Below are 22,678 nucleotides of genomic sequence, written 5' to 3'. Positions count from 1 at the left end.
AATGTACAAACCCCATTTTTATAGAGACCTGTTCCATTTTGAAGTGACTTTGGGTGACCAATATATTGAAACACCCCCCCCCCCCTTTAATAACTACATCCCTCAATATAATCAAAACTGCTGCCATGTATTTTATTAACCCTTCAGCTGCTATTCAGGAATTGATGCAAAGTGGCCCGACAAGAAAGAAAACATTTATTTTGACTACCTAAATGTTGCTAACTTCTGAACAGGTCACTATAGTCAGCAGATTTTAAGGCTGTTATTTGGCTATGAGTTGCCATGGCCACCCTTACGACGACATTATCATGAGCTCAGGGTAGTGCTGGGGTTAAAGAGGGAGCCCCCCACTCTTAGATACTGCTGTTAATGGTGTCTGTGGCATCTAAGGGGTTAAACGACTGTGGTTGGTGTTACCGCCAATTGTGACTGATGCGGCAGGGGGTCAACTAAAGTGTAGAGCAGCTGTATTTTCACTCCTCGGTGGATGCTATTCACTTTCTCAGGTCAGTTTAAATTTGTATTGATGGTCAATGTCCCCAGATCTGAAAAACCCACCACTCATTGGCATCTTTCTGTGTATATGTGGGAAAACTGCACATCAGTGGTGTTGGGTGGGTTATACAGAGAATTCAAAGAACTAGTTATTTGATCTGCATCAAATAAAACTTCATGGTATTCACCCATACATCAGGCTGCTCTCTGAGCTACGGTAGCAGAAACCTAGTGACTAGCGATGGGTGGACTGGGACTGTGAAAGTCCGGATCTGTGTTGTTTCAAAGGTATCCGGGTGCCGGGCCCGGAGTTCTCAGGAAACTCCGGCTAATAATCGGGGTCCGGCAGTTTGGGTAATAAAATAAATACATAAGGAAAAATAAAGCAAGCACACTATACTTTCCGAGTCTCCGGGGCAGCTGTTACTGCTTCCAGGGCCGCTCTCATCCATATTCACTGCTTCCCCTGGCCACTGGCAATCCTGGCGTCTGTGATTGGTTGCAGTTAGATGGGTGCCCCCAAAATAAATTAAAAAAAAATGGCAGAGTACCCAGCAGCTTTGTTTTTTTTTTTTTTTTATTATTTACATAACTAATTTTAAAAACCGGCATGCGGTCCCCCCCCCCCAATTTTGATACCCAGCCATGATCAAGCCCTACAGCTGGGGGCTGGTATTCTCAGGCTGTGGAGACCCATAATTATTGGGACCCGCAGCCTACTGCCGCCCAGGGTTGTCGCATCCGTTAGATGTGACAATCCCGGAACTTTACCCGGCTCTTCCTTATTGCCCTGGTGCAGTGGAAATAGGGTAAAAATCGGTTAATGGCAGCTTACAGCTACCACTAAGCCCTAGATTAGTAATGGGAGGCGTCTGAGCCCCCCCCATTACTAATCTGTAAGTGAAAAGAAATAAACCCAAACACTGAAAAACATATTTATTGAAATAAAATAGAAAAAAACACCCTTTTTCACCAATTTATTAACCCCCAAAACACCCAGGTCCGATGTAATCCATACGAGGTCCCAAGACGATTACAGCTACATCTGATGTGGCAGTGGGTGGCCATAGAACAATGACTGCCCGCTGTGAGCGGGAGCAGTGTGCTCCTTATGATTGGCCATTCAGGCCCGCAGTATGCTTGAGTTGCTGGCTCGAATTGCGCTCTTCCATGCTGTAAGTAGAGGCAGTTTTGCCTGTGCAACATCACAGACGTGCAAGGGCTCTGCAACAGGCCAGATTCAGCAACACAGCAAATTGCTTGTAAATGTATGCTACTTGCCCATGAAACCGACCTCTTCTGATACACTGCAGCATTGACCGGTAATCTTGCCAATCAACACAATTTTGGCAATCTTGAAGGGGTTGATTTTTAATAACAAGTAAATTGCAAAATTGCTGTATTTATTACCATTTTGTATTTTTACCCATTTTTATTAACTTTCAATAGATGGATAAATAAAATAAAAGCATACATTGTGCCCTCCCTAAATACCTAGCCCTTAAAAGGAAATATGGCCTCAGAAAAGAACTTGTTTAAATTAGGCTTTTATATTAAATATGTTTTTATAAAGCATTATGCTATGCCCCCCTCCCCAAATTCAGAATCTATATTAAAAATGAGAACTCCTGCAATTTTCACACTGGTCATTAGGGCTATGTTAGGCTTACTGTTCTTTTAGTTAGTTTTCAGCAGGCTCCTTACCAGCAAAGGCAGGAATCTCTATTTTCTATTAATGGTCCAGGGTCCACCATTCATAATGAGTAATGTCACTGCTCCCCCTTGCCCCTTATGCTCATGAGAAGCGTCAAAACAAAAGATGAGGTCTGAGCCAGTCTTTTGCTGCTAATGTCCATGTAATGTCCATGTGAATATCGTGAAACAGAAAATTGTCAGACTGTCACCCCTAAAAGGGCAACCTGATGCTGAAACATCTTTGGTTGTACCGTCCGTCAGCATGTTTCCCCGAAATGCACTGCTTGAGGTTAAAAACACCCTTGAAGGCTGTGCCTTCCCGACTCTCCTATCTCTACATAAGATGTAATATGCACACAAATAAGGCATTTGTTATATTTGATTTCTCCACCCTCGAAAGCCCCACAAGAATGCATTTGTTGTGCTATTAAAAAAATATATTTTTTAACCCTTTTTGCTGCTTTATTCCAAATTTCCACCTACTTTCCCTAACCATTTGTTATCAGAGTTCAAAAAGCTTTGTATAGAGAGGAGCAAGGTGTTTTCACTCCTTTTTACAAGCGCCAGTGCTGAAAATGTTATTTATGAACCCAGGCATAATTGCACAATTATTGACCGAAACAAATCATTTAGTGGAACTGTTATATTATTTCTGTGTAAGTAGTATACGGCTACTTTTATCTTCAAACCATAGTGTTGTATAGATCTAATAAGCCCATATTCCTAGACCGAATTACCGTGTTTTTCCAAAAATAAGACACGGTCTTATATTTTTATTTTCTTGTATGTATGTATGTATGTATGTATGTATGTACGTACGTATGTATGTACGTACGTACGTACGTACACACACACACACACCAGATCGTGCGCACACATCACATCATATCCAGCACTGCCGGCCACAGGGAATGATGGGAGGAAGTCACGTGTGTCCGCAATTCCTGCTTGCGCTCCACTGCACAGCCTCGATTCTGCCGGCGAGAAGAGATCGGTGTTGCTGGATGTGGTGAGTATGTGTGCGATCTGATTGTGTGTGCGATCTGATTGTGTGTGCGCGAGATCTGATGTGATGTGATGTGTGCGGGGGGTGCAATCACTACAGGTCGTGCCGCTCAGCGTCGGGTGAGTGTGATTGCGGGGTGTCTGCTTTCTATAATGAAGTGTCCTGCAGTATCTGTATCTTTTTTTAGCTGCACGGACACTTCATTATTGATCCACAACTAGGGCTTATTTTCGGGGGAGGGCTTATGTTTAAGCCTTGCTCCGAAAATGCTGAAAATCCCTGCTAGGGGAGGGGGGGGAGGGCTTATTTTTGGAAAAACAAGGTACTTGCATTTGTTTAGTATAAGTAACCCGCCAGAGGGCAATTTGTAATTTTGTTTCAACAATTTTAAGTTGTAGTAACACCATTTTTCAGGGTCCTAGCAGTGGATCAGGTTTCTGGATAGATGATGGGGTTTTTTTTTTTTTTTTAAATTATTACTGCTTTTTGCCTTTTTCAGGCTATTCAATGTACTTTGTGCAGTGGATCTACCTTAACAAAAAAAGTGAGTTCCAAAGTAATTAAATGTAACCACAAACATTGCTAAAAAATAAGGCAGTTGCTCCTGCCTAACACATCGTACAGCCATAGAGAAATAATAAAAAAATATCAGGATCGGCCTCACTCCTTAATGTGAGTATTAAGCATTGTGTGAAAATGCTTGTTTTAGATTTCCCCCACTTTTAATGGGTATTATCCACTTGGACCTGGCGGGTTTCATGAGAGTTTAGAGAGGCTAGAGACAATACAACTAAAGGGGGCTTTACACGCTACGACATCGCTCAAGCGAACTCGTTGGGGTCACGGAATTTGTGACGCACATCCGGCCGCATTAGTGATGCCGTTGTGTGTGACACCTATGAGCGATTTTGCATCGTCGCAAAAACGTGCAAAATCGCTCATCGGTGACATGGGGGTCCATTCTCAAAAATCGTTACTGCAGCAGTAACGAGGTTGTTCCTCGTTCCTGCGGCAGCACACATCGCTCCGTGTGACACTGCAGGAACGAGGAACCTTACCTGCCTCCCGGCCGCTATGAGGAAGGAAGGAGGTGGGCAGGATGTTACGTCCCGCTCATCTCCGCCCCTCCGCTTCTATTGGGCGGCAGTTCAGTGACGCAGCTGTGACGTTGCTGTGACGCTGAACGAACCGCCCCCCCCTTATAAAGGAGGCTGTTCGCCGGTCACAGCGACGTCGCCGGACAGGTAAGTAGTGTGACGGGTCTGGGCGATGTTGTGCGGCACGGGCAGCGATTTGCCCGTGTCGCACAACAGATGGGGGCGGGTACCCACGCTAGCGATATCGGTACAGATATCGCAGCGTGTAAAGCGGCCTTTAGGCATTGAACCTTATACACAGAGCCGAAGTGAAATCTTTGCCCCTTATGCTTTTATCTACTGATGCAGAAAAGGCTTTTGATAAGGTAAACTGGACTTTCGTGAAGGAGACCCTCTGTGGTGCACGCTAAAAATCAAACCTGCTATGTTGGATATCTGCCCTGTAAACCAAGCAAGACTGCCTGAAGATAAAAATACCGTATTTTTCGGACTATAAGCCGCACCCTGGTTTTAGAGGAGGAAAATAGGAAAATTAAAATTTTAAGCAAAAAATGTGGTCATGACACACTGTTATGGGGCGAGGATCTGCTGCCTACACTGTTATGGGGGTAATGTCCCCAGATTCTCTACTAAGGTGCCGCATCCTGGTAATGATCCTCCTGCCTTGTATATACAGTATATGTCCCTCATCCTGCTATATACCGTCATCCTGCCATATGGCCGCATCCTGCTATATACTGGCATATGGCCGCATCCTGCTATATAACCCATCATGGCATATGCGCCCATCCTGCTCAGATGACCCCATCCTGCTCAGATGACCCCATCCTGCTCAGATGACCCCATCCTGCTCAGATGACCCCATCCTGCTCAGATGACCCCATCCTGCTCAGATGACCCCATCCTGCTCAGATGACCCCATCCTGCTCAGATGACCCCATCCTGCTCAGATGACCCCATCCTGCTCAGATGACCCCATCCTGCTCAGATGACCCCATCCTGCTCAGATGACCCCATCCTGCTCAGATGACCCCATCCTGCTCAGATGACCCCATCCTGCTAAGATGACCCCATCCTGCTCAGATGACCCCATCCTGCTCAGATTTTACCCCCCATCCTGGTGTATGGCCGCATCCTGTGGCACACTCACTCCCTGCAGCATCGCTTGTCCTCCAGTCTGTGTCAGCGGCAGCGCCGCTGAGTAGTGCCGTCCCCGTTCTCCTGCAGCATCACTTGTCCTCCCGTCTGTGTCAGCGGCAGCGCCGCTGAGAGGAGCCGTCCCTGTTACCCTGCTGCATCGCGATCATCTCCTGTGTCTGTGCCGGTGGCGGCTGCGTGTGGACACGTGCGCACAGCGATGACGTCATTGCTGTGCGCGCCGCTAGTCTCCACCCAGCCGACGGCACAGGAGATGATCGCGATACAGCAAGGTAACGGGGATGGCTCCACTCAGCGGCGCTGCCGCTGACACAGACGGGAGAACGAGCGATGCTGCAGGGGGAACAGTGAGTACTGTACACTGATTCACTGCACCCCGCGCTGATGATGATGCACGGGGAGCAGTGAATACACCCGCACATGATCACTCCAGGCCGTAGTTGGCAAGGGTGATCATGCGGGCCGGCTGTTTATCCCCCGCCCATCATCCCGCCCACCTGTCAGTGCCTGCTTCAGCGCTGAGGGATGATGGGCGGGGGATGGGCGTGCATATTAAATGAGCGGGTCCACGTGGTCACGGCAGGCTGCTACAGCCTGCTCGTGTCCCCGATGACCCGCTGTACCGCAGCACCCTCATTCCCCGCAGCCACATTCAGACCATAAGACGCAGCCCCCACTTTCCCCCAACATTTGGGGGGAAAAAAGTGCGTCTTATGGTCCGAAAAATACGGTAAATGGGGTCTTGTCTCAGGAGTTTATGCGCAATAGCAAACGCCATCTCCTTTAATTTTTATACTTGCATTGAAGCCTTTTCTCAGAAAGGTCCAGTCCATTGCGGACTGTGGATCTCTTAAGATTACGGCCTATGCAGAGAACCTGCTTTTCTTCATTAATAATGCGTTCACTTCACTCCCAAACTTGATGGCAGAGTTCTGTAAATACAATGTCCTATCTAATTTTAAAATCAATTTTTCCAAATCTGAGGCTCTGAACATTAACACCTCCTGAAAGCGGACTTCAGCTTTAAATGGGCCAGTTCAGCTCTAAAATATTTAGGTATACTATTACCAAGAGACATAAGCTTGACATTCTCTTAATTTCCCTTCCCCAAACTTCTCCAGTCTGTACAGGAATACAGGTGACGATAGAGGAATGTTTTTACATAGTTTGGTAGATGCCCAATCTTTTAAAATTAATATTCTCCCACAAATTCTGTATTTCATTCAAGCACTTTCGATTGGGGATCTCTGGTTTTTCAGAAGTCTTGCTTCTGTTCAAACCAAGTTCATATGATCTGATAGCCCCCCCTCATTGTCAACAGAACCATATTGTATCGTTCTAAAGCTGGGGTCACACATAACGACAACGACGTCGCTGCAACGTCGCCATATTCTGTGACGTAGCAGCGACCATAGATGATCGTTAGTAAGCTGTCAAACATGTTATAAAAAGCAGTGACGGAGCAGCGATCATAGCGACGTCGACGGTCGTTGTGTGGTTTCAGAAGTAGCGTAGCGTCGCTGCTGCGGTGTCAAACACAAGGATTATCAGCTTATCAGCATGGCGCAGCGGGATAGCAGCGATCAAAAAATGACCTGGAGCATTCAGGAGCGAGCAACGATTTCGCAGCAGGGGTCTGATCGTTGTTATGTGTCACACACAGCGACGTCGCTGTTGAGGTCGCTGCAACGTCACAGAATATGGTGACGTTGCAGCGACGTCGTTGTCGTTATGTGTGACACCAGCTTTAGACATCAGGTCTTATCAGGTAGCCTCCCAGCACTCTACCATCTTGGATTAGTGTACGAATGGTAGAGCGAAAGCTTGGGCCAGGATCAAGCAAAGCTTTGCAAATATCACTTTCACGGCTACTCATTGGCTGGTCTTGTCCCTAGTGAAAGCCCTTGATTGGGTTTTCCCCTTGCCTGCTGTACTCATCCCACTGTCAATTCTCATATCTTATTGTTATCTTCCTCTGCCCTGACAAAATTGTCGTCCCTTGCAAAATAGAGGTTGCTTCAGACTAAGTTTGGTCTGGACATATTTGGCCTTCAAAGGAATACCTTCTCAGCCTCTCCTCTCCCTCTCCCCTGGCAACCAGGAGAGTTGGTCAGCTGTCCCACTTTTTCCATTCACTCCCTCCTAGACCGTTTTATAATAGTGACAAGACGCCTTTCGAGATTGCGTGCTCGGACATGGGACAATTAAGATACACTATCCTTCTCATACTACTTGCTGATCAAACCCTTAGACCAACCTAACACTAATTTTCAAAACCAATGGGATGGTAATTTGGGCCTCACTAAGGTCTTTTTCAGATATCCGTGCAACACGTCAATACCATGCTCTCCTGACCAGAGCGTGAGAGCTTCATATATTTCTATGAGGCTATCACGCTCCGCACAGGAGACCCACATCCAGTCTGTGCACAGACTGCAATGCAACAGACAGGCTGCGGGTCTCCTGTGCCGAGCTTTGCGGCCTCATAGAAATATATGAAGCTGCCTTGCTCTGGTCGATAGAGTTGTAGCCACTCTGTGCATTCTTGCCTGTGCACGGACAGTGTTGCATAGAAGTCTGAAAGAGCTCTATCGAAGGATCAGTGGAGTTGTATCTTAACCTTAACATGAGGCCGGGTATAAATTACTCTCTCGGTGGTATAGGGTCCCGACTCGCCTGCATTATCTTTTCAGGAGGAGGGTGATATGTTATGTTTATACAGTTTGTGATCCTGCAGGCTTCCCTCTCCTTTTTGGGGAAAGTGCAGCAAGTGATACGTAAATTCACAAATCTCATTTCAGACTTGGACCTGGCTCTCGTCCTTCTCCATCACTGTGACATTCCTCCAAAAACATACAGGCATTCGATATTAAGACAATTAATCGCGACTGCAAGAGCGTGTATCTCTCTGCTCTGGAAGAAGAATGCCGCTCTGACATTCTCTCTGGTTTACTAAAATAAATGATGTGATTATTAATGGAGAAATTTACTTCTACGATTAATAATTCTTATGATCGTTTTTACAAAGTCTGTGGGGTTATTTTTTGGGAAGAAAATTTAGATAGTCTGACTATTTGGCCTTTTTTTTTTTGGGGAGAACTGACCTGCACGCTTTGGGTCCCACCTTTTTAAACACCTCTCCCTATTGCCTTCCCTTTATCCCCTCCCCTTTATCCCCTCACTCTCCCCTCTTTTCTTCGTGCTTCTGCTTTTCTCTTTATTTTTTTTCCCTTTTATTTGTCAACTCTTATGATAGGATTGCTGCACTCAGCACGGACAGTTACGGCTATGTATTTTCATATCATGTTCCTTAAAGGGGACCTGTCACTAGATTTGGCGACTATAAGCTGCGGCCACCATCACTGAGCTCTTTATATACAGCATTCCAGAATGTGGCAAGAACAAACGTGTAATTTTTTTTAAAAAAAATTGAATTAATATATTATAAAGTATACAGTTTTTAATAGTAAAAAAGTCATGCTTTCATTTAATTTTTTTTTTTTTAAACATTTTATCCCTTCTTTTAGGTAATATTGTCTTACAATTAGCACCATATAGTAATTTTGGACAATGCCTTGTAGTAATGTGCCCATCCTTGCTCCCATATTATAGTAATATGCCCATCCTTGTCCTCATCCTGTAGAAATGTACCCATCCTTGTCCTCTGCCTGTAGTAGTGTGCCCATCCTTGTCCTCCGCCTGTAGTAGTATGCCCATCCTTGTCCTCCGCCTGTAGTAGTGTGCCCATTCCTGCCCCCATCCTGTAGTAATGTGCCCATCCTAGTCCTCCGCCTGTAGTAATGTGCCCATCCTTATCCCCATCCTGTAGTAATGTGTCCATCCTTGTCCTCCGCCTGTAGTAATGTGCCAATTCTTGACCTCATCTTGTAGTAATGTGTCAATCTTTGTCCCATTGTAGTAATGGCCCATTCTGTGGTAATGTCCCTTATTGTGCCAATGTTCACATACTCTAGATTTACCAATGGCAGCCGGTTACCAATCAGAGACAAACAGCTGACGTCCTACAGATTGGCTGATGGGTGATAGAGAGCATCTCTGCACAGCGATTGCAGTACAATCGAGACAATGGCAGCGCGGCAACTTCTGGGTCACATTCTCCGGTCACATGACAGCATGTGACTGGAGCTTGTCGTGCTGCCATTGTACTGTATCACACTGTACTTGAGTGCGCCGGATCCGCCAATCCGGCGAAAAGTCGGATGTGTGAAACGGCCCTAAATCTACTAGTGATGCTATGTCCACATGTTGCAGAAAATTTGTAAACAAAAAAAATTGTTCTTTGTGCCAGAAAACGCAACAAAAAATGCATGCGTTTTTTTGTAACATCAATGGGCTAAAAAAAATGCAGGACAAAAACAAAGTATTGACATGCTGCTGCAGTTTTTTTGTGCACCAAAAACGCAACATGCGCACAATTCTGAATTCTCATAGACTTTGCTGGGAGAAGGAATGTCTTGCAGTTTTGGGCAGCAAACTGTACCAAAAAACGCAGCATGTGCACACCGCCTAAAGCCACTGCAGGAAAGACAATCAGCTCTTTCCTGAAGACTTACGTAATGCAAAATTGTCTGTAATCAATAGCAAACGCCATGTCATGTTTAAAGAGCCTTTAGTGTGCCTAAACAATGAATATCCCCCACAACTTTTGCCATTTTGAAAACTAGACGCCTCAGGGAATTTAGTAGATGTGTGGTGAGCAACTTAAACCCCAAGGTGCTTCACAGAATTTTATGACATTGAGCTGTGAAAATAAAAAAAAAAAATCTCCTTTGCCCCACAAAAATGTTTTTAGCCTTAAATTTTTAATTTTCACACGGGTAACAGGAAATTGCACAAGAAATTGTACATTGCATTGTGTTCTGGGTACGACGATACCACATATGTGCTGGAAAACTACTGTTTGTGTGCACAAAAGGGTTCAGAAGGGAAGGTGCGCCATTTTGGCTTGAACAGACTGCGGACGCCATGGCACATTTGAAGATCTCCTGACGTGAATTTGATACACAATTTCTCCTGAGTACGCCATACTCCATATGTGGTTCAGAACTACCGTGTTTTTCGGTTTATAAGACGCACTGGATTATAATGCGCACTCCAAAATTAAAGGGGGATAAAAAAGGTTTAAAAAAAAAAAAAGGGGGGCGTAGTCTTATCGGTAGGGGTAGGGCAGTGGTGGAATAGGGCGATGCTGCAGGAGCAGCGCTGTGCTGGAGTTGCAAATAATGGCACCCGGAGTTGGTGCGTGCACAGATGAAGCTCTTGGCTCAACATCTCATTTGCACACGTGCCACTTCCGGTCCATTAATCTTCCAGCAGCGGTCTTAAGGAAAGTGGCGCGTGCGCAGATGAGATATTGAGCAGAGAACTCAATTTGCGCACCCACCGACTCCAGGCGCCAATTATTTTGAAATCTGCACCGCTGACATTTTCAAGATGGCGCCCGCAGGCCCAGCACAGCACTCTTTGCCTGCAGACACAGCAAAGCGTCCACAACTCCAGCACAGCGCCCGCGGCATTGCTCCTGCGACCCCTCTCCACCATCCCCGGTAAGCAACATTCGGCTTATAAGACGCACCCCCCTCATTTTCCTCCCAAATTTTTAGAAGGAAAAGTGTGTGTTTTATAATACCAAAAATACGGTACTTTTGAGTTCCAGTGCAAAGCTGCAAATGGAAGGAGCACCATATTGGAGTTCAGATTTTGCTGGAATGGTTTACGGGTGCCATGTCACATTGGCAGAGGCCCTGACATGCCAGAAAAGTAGACCAACCATAAGTGACCCTATTTTTCAAAGTGTCACAAAATTTTATACTATTGGGCGGTGAAGAAAAAATAACTACATCTTTACCACTAAAATATTATTTTAGCCCCAGACTTCAAATTTTCACAAGGGGAATAGGTAAAAAAGACCCCATAATGTGTTACTCAATTTCCCCTGAACGTGGCAATACCCCACATGTGCCTGTACAGAACTGTTTGGCCGCACCACAGGGCTCGTGGGAGGGGTGGGGTGGGGGGACGGTTAAGGAGGAGCGCCATTTCACATTTGGAGCACAAATTTTCCGTGAATAGAGTTTGCAGACTCCCATTTGGAGAGCCCCTAAGTGCGGGAACAGCCAAAATCCCCTCAAGTGACCACATTTTGGAAATTACACTCCACTTACACTAGTCATGATTTAGTTACTGGAAAATTCACATGAAGTCAAATGCAGTGATTGTGGCAGAATTAAAAATTGCAAATAAGCCCTTGTCCTGCCTAGTACATTGTTCACAGGTCATGCTCCTGGAGACCCACATCCTGTAACTTAACCCCTTCAGCCCCCGGGCACTTTCCGTTTTTGCGTTTTTGTTTTTTGCTCCCCTTCTTCTGAGAGGCGTAATATTTTTATTTTTCCATCAATCTTGCCATATGAGGGCTTGTTTTTTGCGGGACGAGTTGTACTTTTAAATGAAACCATAAGTTTTACCATATAGTGTACTGGAAAACGGCAAAAAAATTCCAAGTGCGGAAAAATTGCAAAAAAAGTGTGATCGTACAATAGTTTTTGGGATATTTTATTCACTGTGTTCACTATATGGTAAAACTGAGGTATCTATGTGATGCCTCAGGTCGGTGCGAGTTTGTAGACACCAAACATGTATAGGTTTACTTGTATCTAAGGGGTTAAAAAAAATTCACAAGTTTGTCCAATAAAAGTGGCGCACGTTTTGCGCCATTTTCCGAAACACGTAGCGTTCTTATTTTTAAGGATCTATGGCTCAGTGACTGCTTATTTTTTGCGTCTCGAGCTGACATTTATAATGGTACCATTTTTGCGCACATGCTACGTTTTGATCGCCTGTTATTGCATTTTGCGTAAAACTTGCGGCGACCAAAAAACGTAATTTTGGCGTTTGGAATTTTTTTGCGACTACGCCGTTTACCAATCAGATTAATTGATTTTATATTTTGATAGATCGGGCATTTCTGAACGCGGCGATACCAAATATGTGTATATTTATTTATTTTTTAACCCTTTAATTTTCAATGGGGGGAAAGGGGGGTGATTTGAACTTTTAGGTTTTTTTTTTTTTTTTATTTTTTAAAACTTTTTTTTTTACTTTTTTTTTTATTTTACTAGTCCCCCTAGGGGGCTATAGCGATCAGCAATCCGATTGCTGATCGCTATCTGCTGATCACAGCTATACCGCTGTAATCAGCAGATTCAGTCACTTTGGTTTTCCCTCTGCTCTCGGCCGAGGGAAAATGAAAGTGAAACATCGTAGCAGCAGGCGTCATCACATGACCCTGTGCTACGATGGCAACCACCGATAGTCACGTGATAACACACGTGACTTCCGGTGGGGGCGGCGGTGAGTAACAAACATGGCCGCGCGCATTTAAATCTTGCTGCCAGACTTTGGCAGCAAGATTTAAGGGGTTAATGGCCGCGGGTGGAAGCGATTCCACCCGCGGCCAACAGGCACACATGTCAGCTGTTGAAAACAGCTGATATGTGTGCCGATCCACGCCGCCTACACGCGGCAGGGGGCGGGGCTTAACGGGACACGATCCTGGACGGATAGATCCGTCCAGGGTCGTGAAGGGGTTAAAGAGGTCGTTCATCCATATTCATTATTGGTCATATCGATATTATTTTGAGAAACGAGGTTTCTCTCAAATACCTTTGTTGCCAATAGTGCCTGTGATCGGCGCTATTGTGGTCCACTCGCCCCCTTCGTGTGACCTCCGGGATCCGATGGCGTCACGTCAACTGAGGCCGGCCGCAGTCTCTGTGAATGACTGGCTGTGGGTGGCGTTTCACCACTCAGCACAGCCCAGCGTCACAGCGCAGCATCTCCCTGCTCCCTCCTCCTTCACTGCAGAGCACGCAAGCAGACACACTGGGCTGCGACGAGCGGTGAAACACCACCCAGAGCCCAGTGACTTGGGGAGACTGGGGCCGGCCGCGGTGATGTCAGGTGATCAGGAAGTTGACGTGACATCCCCGAGGTCATGGAGCCCGGGGGGTCATGCGATGGGAAAGAGCAGACTGCGATAGCACCGCTCACAGGCAGAATTGGCAACACAAGGTATTTTGAGAGAAACATGGTTTCTCAACATAATATCGATGTGTCCAATAATGGATATGGGTGAACCACTTCTTTAAGCTCCCTTTCCCCATAACAACAATGCCAAACTTGGAAGCTAACTGGTTTAGGCACATTGTGATGCTCTAAAGGGAGGGCAGTATTTGGATTTGAGTGCAGATTTTGCTGGATTTCCTTTGTGGTGGGGGGCCATAGTGCTTTTCCAGAGCCTTTGTGCTAGCAGTAACATGGAAGCACCCTATATTTCCATTGACAGACCCTAGGTGGTAGGTGGGGACTTTTTTTTTTTTTTTTTCTTTTGTGGGTTGAGTTGAATGTTTTTGGTTGGAATTTGTGGTACAAAAGATTTTGGATCCGTTCACATTTATCTTGTGCTCTATGGTGAGCACTTATATTAGGTCTTCCATCTACATTTCTGAAATACATAATTAAGGTGACACCCCCTGACTTATCCCCTCACTAATGAAGCAGCAGATACCCCGGCTCTGTTTGGGCTCTGGTCAGCGGTGTCATTCTTTTCAAAGGTGTATTGAAAAACACACCATTGCGCTAAAGGAGTAAATAAAATGGATGTAACTAAAAGAAAACCCCTGAATAACCAAACGAGAGGGGTGCTATCAAAAACTTGGGCAAACTGATATGCATATTGCCCACTTGCAGCTTCTGTTGTTGTAACGCACTGATAGCATTTTTGGGGGGACGCAGCGGCATTTTTTGTATTACCACAATTTCTTTTCAAAGGGACCCAAAACTTTTGTTTACCACACTTTTGTGCACACCTAAAAAGAGGCATAAAAAGATGGACACCGCTGTACCACCGTCATCTGCCCCATTACAGTGAATTTTTCGTTGGGAATTTTGCCTGAATCACGTTTTTCAGACATTTACACGTAATCTCTGGTGTGAGCCCTGAGAGTACAGCGCAGGATAAATGTGAACTGCGCCTTACTGCGATCGTCGGTAGATGGAATGAACAAATAAACAGCAGTTGAAGAATTGGCTTTATTTCGTTTTTACGCCATTCGCGGTATAAGTGATCAGGTCAGTACAATTGCAGCAATACCAGATTTACGTAGTGGGTGTTTTCTTAGGTTTGGCTATTGTCACACTAAAAAAAAACCTCGCTTTTTTTTTTGTGAAGGCTATAGTTTTTTACTTTTCTGCCAGCAAGTCATGTGAGGGCTTGTTTTTTGCGGTAGAATTTGGGAGTTTAATTGGTACAATTTTGGGCCACATAATTTTGATCGCTCTCTATTCTGCTTTTTGTGAGGCAGAGTCAAGAGGAAACAACAATTCAGGAATCGTGTTGTTTTTTGTTATGTTTTTCTTGTTTAACCTGTTCAGTGTCGTAAAACTGAAGAGCTCTTTATATTGGAATATTGGGGGGGGTTTGGGTTTTTTTTTTGCAACTTTTACATTGCTGTATTCTGAGAGCTATAGCTTTTTTTTATTTATTTTTTTGCTGATGGATGTGCTTGTTTTTTTTGCGGACCAATTACTTTCAGCGATTAAAATTTTCTCTCCAGGGCAGGAGACAAACTCTAGCGCAGCGCCACCTATTGGAAGTAGCGATCCTAAAAGTTAAATGTGGATTTTTAACAATCCTTACATATAACTTAGGATATATATGCCAGATCAGAATCCCAATTTGCAGACACGGTGTTTCGGGGTGCTTGCCCCTAGTCAGTGCAAAGTATGGGGTGTCTGATTTCAGCGATTAACAATTTTATGACTTTTTGATCTTGTTTTATTCTACTTTTTTTGTCAGCTGTATCATCAAAACACATAGTATTTACAACTTTTTTTCTTTACTTTTTAACGTAGTGCCTATATGGGACATTACCTTTTTATTAGTCTGATTGCAGGTATAATGTATTGCAATGCACCAGCATTATAACATTAAACCTGTTATTACATTGACAGATCGCTGCTTTGACCGTGTACCTGGTATGGTCTAAGAGGCCAACATAGCCAGGTAACCCAGAAGTTTGACCTCTACTTACCATGGCAACAATCAGAACACCGTGATCACGTTGTGGGGGTCTTGATCAACTGGGAGAAGAAGCGCATTCCCTCTCCCAGTCCTCTAAATGAAGTGATTGGTAACGACTTCAGAAACTGTGACAGCCGCGTCTCCGATATCACTGAAGCCGGGCTCCTGGCGCTGATCACACAGGAACAGCTCCTTTACCAGTATGAAAATTTGCGCGCATGCACCATGTACTGGTGCGTCCAATGTCAGGAAGGGGTTAAAACACATAGGGAACGTCTTATCAAGAATGGTGGCGTTTCTTTCCACGGTCTTGAAGAGTGCCCACAGTAAGTTAGCCACACCTTATGAGAGATGCGAGTTGGGCACATTTTTCTAATTTGGCTGCAATCCGAAATCTACTCCAGCTCCGAGCCGACCTATAATTTATTAAAAATAAATTTTGGGCTATAATTTATCCAACTTCTAGTATCCTTTTATAATTCCAATATATCGGTTCCGCCATCTCTTACCCTGCACCCGCCTGCTAAGCTTAATTTACTTTTTTAAAAACTGGTGATGTCTGCACAAAAAAAAAAACATTTTTTGCTTAACCTTCGTCAGGCTGTATAATTTTACAACGTTAACAGCGACCCCTTATCTCGGAAGGGGGTGGAGATATTTTATTGAAATTTGGCCAATATACTCTGGACCAAAACTGCAGAGATGTCACGAAATTTCAGCCCTCTACGGCTTTTGGAGAAAAAAATGTATTGCAATTTTAAAACCGAATAGTTACAATTGTACCTACTCAGCCGGACAAAGGTTAAAACTTTTTTCTTAAATTATATGAATTTAAAAAGATTAATCGACCTTATGGTCTGCGATTCTCTTATTCCTCTTAAAGAAAATTTTTAAAAAATGTATATTTGCTTCTGCGGAAACCCAAATTGTGATAACTGTTGTTGTCAGCCTCATTGTATAAATGGGAGTTGGGGAAATTCCTCTGATGTTACAGATATTATCAGTCCTCTCCTAAAGCTATAAGCAACGCTTTGGTTATCTGACCCACATCTGACAGTCTTGTATATATCTCTGCCATGGCGACCACATAATGCCACAACCCCCGTGTCTTTTTGTTTTTTGGGAAATATCCAGGAACAGCAAAAGTTAACATGATCATTCGAAATACAATTCTACATGTCTTTAATTAAAAATTATACTCTGTCAAGGGAGTTAATGCTTGCAAATTGTTCTTAGGGATGCGGTCTCCCTTCATGTATCGATATTGTGGTATAATACTGGAGGAGACGCTGGGGAGCTGAGGCTAAGGCAGGTTATAGACCCCTGACTTGGTCAATGTCCGGACTGGCTGTGAGGCTCTTGAGTTTGGATCACGAAACTTAGGGGTACTTTGCACACTACGATATCGCAGGTGCGACGTCGGTGGGGTCAAATCGAAAGTGACGCACATCCGGCGTCGCTGTCGATATTGTAGTGTGTAAATCCTTTATGATACAATTAACGAGTGCAAAAGCGTCGTAATCGTATAATCGGTGTAGTGTCCGACATTTCTATAATGTAGCTGCAGTGACGGTACGATGTAGTTCCCCGTGGCAGCACACATCGCTGTGTGTGAAGCCGCAGGAGCGAGGAACATCTCATACCTGCGTCACTGCGGCTCACGCCGGCTATGCGGAAGGAAGGAGGTGGGCGTGATGTTTACGTCCCGCTTATCTCCGCCCCTCCGCTTCTATTGGCCGCCTGCCGTGTGACTCTGCACGACCCGCCCCCTTAGTAAGGAGGCGGGTTGCTGGCCAGAGCGACGTCACAGGGCAGGTGAGTGCATGTGAAGCTGTCGTAGCGATAATGTTCGCTACGGCAGCAATCACAAGATGCGATATCTTGCAACGGGGGCGGGAACTATCGCGCTCGGCATTGCAAGCATTGACTTGCGATGTCATAGTGTGCAAAGTACCTCTTACAGTTGGTACGGATATTGGTCGCGTTAGTTGGACTGTGATAGTCATGTCTGACACCGGCGTAATATAACATGTAGTGATCTTCAGGGTACAGCAGCCACTCTGCATTCACAAAGCGTGGACCGCAGATTTAGAAAAACGTGTGTATAGATGCATATATCTCTATGTATGTATGTATGCATCCGTATTTTTCGGACTATAAGACACTTTTTTTCCCTACAAAATTAGGGAGGAGTTGGGGGAGCATCTTAAAGTGCGGATGTACCTATCTTGCTGGTGTTTGGAGGGTGGTGGGTGGTGGAGTGGGGTCACCGGAGGCAGGCTATAGTGGCGGCTAGTTTACACGTGTGTCACTAGTAAAAGAAATGTCATTTTCCCTGCTCCTCAGCCCATAGTCCTGGGAGTGGGGAGCGGTCAATATTCATTTTGGATTAGCCGGCAGCTGATGTCAACATGCAACATGTACGTCAGTTGCTGGCATCAGACGAGGACACCTCGCACGGGGGGAGAGGAGGTAGCGTCAGCAGAAGTGTGTTGTGTGTGTGCATGCGTGCGTGCGCGCGCGTCATAATGGGAGGCATATATACCAGGATGGGGAACATATATACGAGGATTAGGCACATTATAAATCAGGATGGGGCTTATATGTACAAAGATGGAGGCCATACGGTATATACTTGGAAGGGGCCTAGGATACTGAACATTATTACAGATTTGGAGGACATTAACCCCATAATAGTGTTAAACTTGGGTATGTCTTATGGTCCGAAAAAAAGTGTTTGTTTTTATATATATATATAATATTTATTATAATATTTTGTATAAATTGTATTCGTACACGTGACCTTTTACATAGACATCCGGGCACAGGGTGCTCACATATTGCAGGTGTCCCCATTGCCCCTTCCCAGTGCTGCCGGGCCCACAGTCCCAATCACCAGGGCTGCCAACTAGAGGGTTTTTTTTGTTTGTTTTTTTTGGTTTTTTTTTCTGACCGGATTCTCATGAAATCCCGGACAGACCATCCTTTTTACGGACACATTGGAATACCATAACAAATCATTGATTGTAAGTGCTACATGTCTGCGCCCATAGTAGACCTGGAGCTGCAGACACTGTAAATTGCTGCTAATTGCATTAATGATGATAATTTATAACATGAGTTTCTTCAGCTTTAAAAAAAAAAAAAAAAAAAAAATTATGATGGCCACAATTTTTGTTCCAGACTGGGCAATAACGTGCCCTCTTTTTGGGGAATGTGCTGGAATGTCCGGACGGCTGGCAGCTCTGCCCATAGCCTGTATTAATGGCTGCTTCCTGTGGAATAGAAGCAATCCATTGCATTGTAAATAGAGGCGTAGTGATGAGATCCAGACACCTGTCTCCCTGCTGCATTGGTGCTGTGTGATGCATGTCTGCAGCGTTCCCTGTATGATGAATTATGGTTGTGAAACGAATGCTCCACTCAGCAAAACTTGCACACCCTATTATCCTGCTACCATAGGTGTCTTCTGCACACGATGTTCAGAAATGGAGCAATCGGGCTCAGGCTGTTGTCATGGATACACTGAACCTGTCTCCCCACTCAGCTGTCAAACAGCTCTTAGACTTTACCATTCATCTGCAGTTTGGGGGGGGGACGCTTTATTTTCCCTGTTAGCTGTATGGCTTGCATGTAGCATTTTACATTTTTAATTGTTTTCATTATAGCTTTGATATTTCAGCGCTCGGATATTGTAAATTATCAACGGCAAATGCGTAGCTCTCTGCAGAGGCTGCGTATGCCGGTAACCCTTTATGGGATGGAATGATTATGCTAGCAACCTTGTTATCCTTTGTGATGCCAAATGTTACAAAAGCGGTGACTTTGTCCTGGAGCTGATCATCTAGTGCACAGTAGTGCAGGAGAACCACCATCATCAGATGGTCTGTGCCACATCCCTGGTGCTGCATCTGAAATATATAGTATGTGCCGATTCATTGCTGACATCGCCTGTGGTCTCCAGAATACATCCAGCCATGTATAGGAGCACACCATGGGATTACAGGACCTCCATCAGCACAGGTTTATTCTGCCATCTAGCCCCTTACCTTAGGGTCTTACAACTCATCAGTGCTCTTACAGATCCCAAGATTAGGAGTTTATGTAGAGAAAGCTGCACACGCAAATACTCTGCGGACGCAGAGGCCATTTTGTTTTAATCCCCCTCTCCTCCACTTTACAAAATTCAGCACATGCTCTATTGTAGGGATTCTCCGAGGTGCCCTTGTGTCTGAGAATGGGACTTGTTGCAGCGATTTATAACCTTTGTTTTCAGATAAGTTTAGAGTTTTATTGAGCAACTAATAATCCTAGTGTTCATGCTCTAAAAACAGACCACAGAGCGAATATAAATCATGATTTACAGGGGGGTCAATTTTCAGGAGTCTGGTTAACAAGTTAAAAAATTGGCTTCTCCTTAAAGGACCAATTCAGTGTCCGAAAATACTGGCTTGGATGGGCGGGACTCGAGTACTGAGTATAATGGACGTCAATGGAGGACTCACGCATTTTTCCGGGAAATCTTAACGGAAAAATACTCTAGTTTCCCATTGATTTCTATTATACTCGGGTACTCGAGTCGGCCCATCTGAGTGTCCAACTGCTGGTTACGAGTACTGAGCACTCGAGCATGGTAGTGCTTGCTCCTCACTAGTGACTGTATAACCTCGGTGCTTTCAGTTTAGTGATACTGATATATAAACGTACCCATAACATGGCCACCAATAAGTCACATTGGCTGCTCCGCTGATCAGATTACTCAGAATTTCAGTATTTTGCTGATCCAGTAAGGTGATGTCCACACAGGCCTGCAATGCTGCATCATTCAGTGTGGAATTCCACACTATATTCTGCAGCAGCTGGTAAGTGGATGATCTGAACATCTTATTGCTGTGGAATCCTCACTCGGGCCTTCACCTGACGCTGTAGCAGTTCCCCTCACTTGTATACTATGCTCCATATATCTCTGGTCTAGTGGGAGATAGCCTCAGATTAAATTCTCCTGTCAGATATTGGCAGTGTGGATTTCTTAATCCGCAGCTGGTAAACTCATGTTGTGAAGACTGCAAGGGTTTGTTGCAAGTTTTCTCCATTGATGTCTACGGTGGTATGCCTGCACCAAATCCTATTGTTTGAGATTTTCCAAAGTCCACTAATGTGGATACTTGTTTAAAATTAAATGGGGGAAAAAAAACACCTGCTGCTCCTAATGGAGACGCTTGTTTGGTCCTATATCGGTAACCATATATACTGGCGCCCATAGGATAAGCCAATAGCAGATCAGCAGGGGTGCGACTCCATGCACTCCCGGTGTGGGTGCAATCTTTGGTGGCCCTTATTTAATATGTCAGGCCTATTTTGTGTTGCAGTGATGTATTAGACTGCAGCTTAGGCTGGGGCCACACGGGGATTACTGCGATCCCCTCGCATGACACTATGCTCACGCTGGCAGTACAGCAGAGCCAAGTGTCATGCTAGTATCCCTGCGACTGAGGTCCGATCGTGCGAGCGGACCTCAGCTGCGGGGGCCGGGCCGGTGCTGCAGAGGAGAGGGATTTATCTCCCACTCTCCTCCGTAGTCGGCTATTGCCATTCTCGCACTGCACTTGCAGTACACCTGTGTACCGTGAGTGCAGTGCAGCTTTTCTCTTGCCCAATTCACTTGAATGGGTGCGAGAGACAGAGTCTCGCATTACACTCGCAGCATGCTGCAATTGTTTTCTCGATCCAATAAGGGCTGAGAAAATAATCGCTCATTTGTGCTGACACACAAGCTAATATTGGTCCGAGTGGAATGCGATTTTTTTTTTTTTTTTTTTTTTTTTTTTTTTTTTTTATTGCACTCACACCGATTTTCATGCTGTGTGGCTTAGGCCTTAGGGGTGGACATGCCATCAGTTCAGCTGTCTAGGATCCAAAGAAGAAAGGGGACCCACATCCACCTCCTCCACAGCAGCTTCTCTCACACACACCATTGCCGTAGCTCTTCATAATGCACTACAGGGACATATACGGTTCATATATTGAGGCCCTCACCTGTGTCCTGGGTGATTGTTTTCTCGGACAGAGAGGTTCTTAATTCCGGTTTACATATAAATGTGACAGAGTACATGCCCAGCTACCATTTCACTCCGGAAACATGGTGTCCACAAAATGTAATCTCAAGTTGTCTAATTATAGTTGAAAACTTGATGTAGAAAAGTAATATGTAGAAGCAATACATAAAAGTAATTTTCTTTTCTCTTTTTTTTTTTTTTTTCCATAGGCAAAGTTGGCTGCAGCGGATGAAAGGAGATTTCAGCAACAGATCATAGCCCAACAAAAGAAAGACTTAACATCCTTCTTAGAAAGTCAGAAAAAGCAGTACAAGATTTGCAAGGAAAAGATTAAAGAGGCATGTGCAGAAGTAAACTTGGCTCTGGGAAACATCAACAGAATATTTCAAATAGTTTTCTTGCTTTACTCTTCAGAAGACCGATGGCACCCTACCTGCCGCTCATCAATCCTCCAGGCCCATAGGCTGTTGTCATTGGAGCTTATTCTGTCTTGATTGGGGAAATTTTTCCTTTTGGGGGTTAATTTTCTGCTGGAAAGTGCAGCAAATCCTAACTTTACCTATTGCTAATGATAGTAGGGCTAAAGGTGGCCATACACATTTAAAGTAGGAGGATGGTAAATAACCGTTAAATGAGTAATTGGCGACCGTTTTTTACGTGGAGACCGCTCTATACATTTCAGGTATTGGCCAGTCCTGGAACCTGGCCATTCTATGACGCAGGATGATTGGGAAACCACTTTTGGGAATGATCCTTCATTAAAAGATCTATTGGAAAATAATGTAAACACGTTCGGCTGTTTTCCAGGCAATGTTCTGTAACAGGTCAAAGAAAATGTTCTGTTATTTCACCTGTTGAAAGATGGCTTTGATTGAAATGATCCACTTTGACCAACTTTAGACTGTGTATGACCACCTTAAAGAGGACCAACCACCAGGATTTTCCTATATAACCTAAAGCCAGTGCTATACTGGCGCTATCATACTGATTATATACATACCTTCAGTTGTGAGATTGGATGTATACTTTCTGAAATATGGACAAGTAAAGTTTGTGAAATGCATTG

At 44.6% G+C, this 22,678-nt stretch overlaps 1 protein-coding gene across 2 annotated transcripts in view; it reads left to right on the top strand.

The window, feature by feature from the left end:
* The window catches only part of TAOK3 (TAO kinase 3), a 159,220-nt gene that overhangs the window by 96,024 nt on the left and 40,518 nt on the right, over window positions 1–22,678 (top strand). For both annotated transcript variants that reach the window (XM_075324255.1, XM_075324247.1), the window contains one exon: window positions 21,822–21,950. In XM_075324255.1, the coding sequence (XP_075180370.1) occupies window positions 21,822–21,950 (129 nt within the window). The remainder of the gene's footprint in view (window positions 1–21,821; window positions 21,951–22,678) is intronic.

This window comes from Anomaloglossus baeobatrachus, chromosome 1 (genome assembly GCF_048569485.1).
Source record: "Anomaloglossus baeobatrachus isolate aAnoBae1 chromosome 1, aAnoBae1.hap1, whole genome shotgun sequence".
NCBI lineage: Eukaryota > Metazoa > Chordata > Amphibia > Anura > Aromobatidae > Anomaloglossus > Anomaloglossus baeobatrachus.
This window is presented reverse-complemented; position numbering and strand designations above follow the sequence as displayed.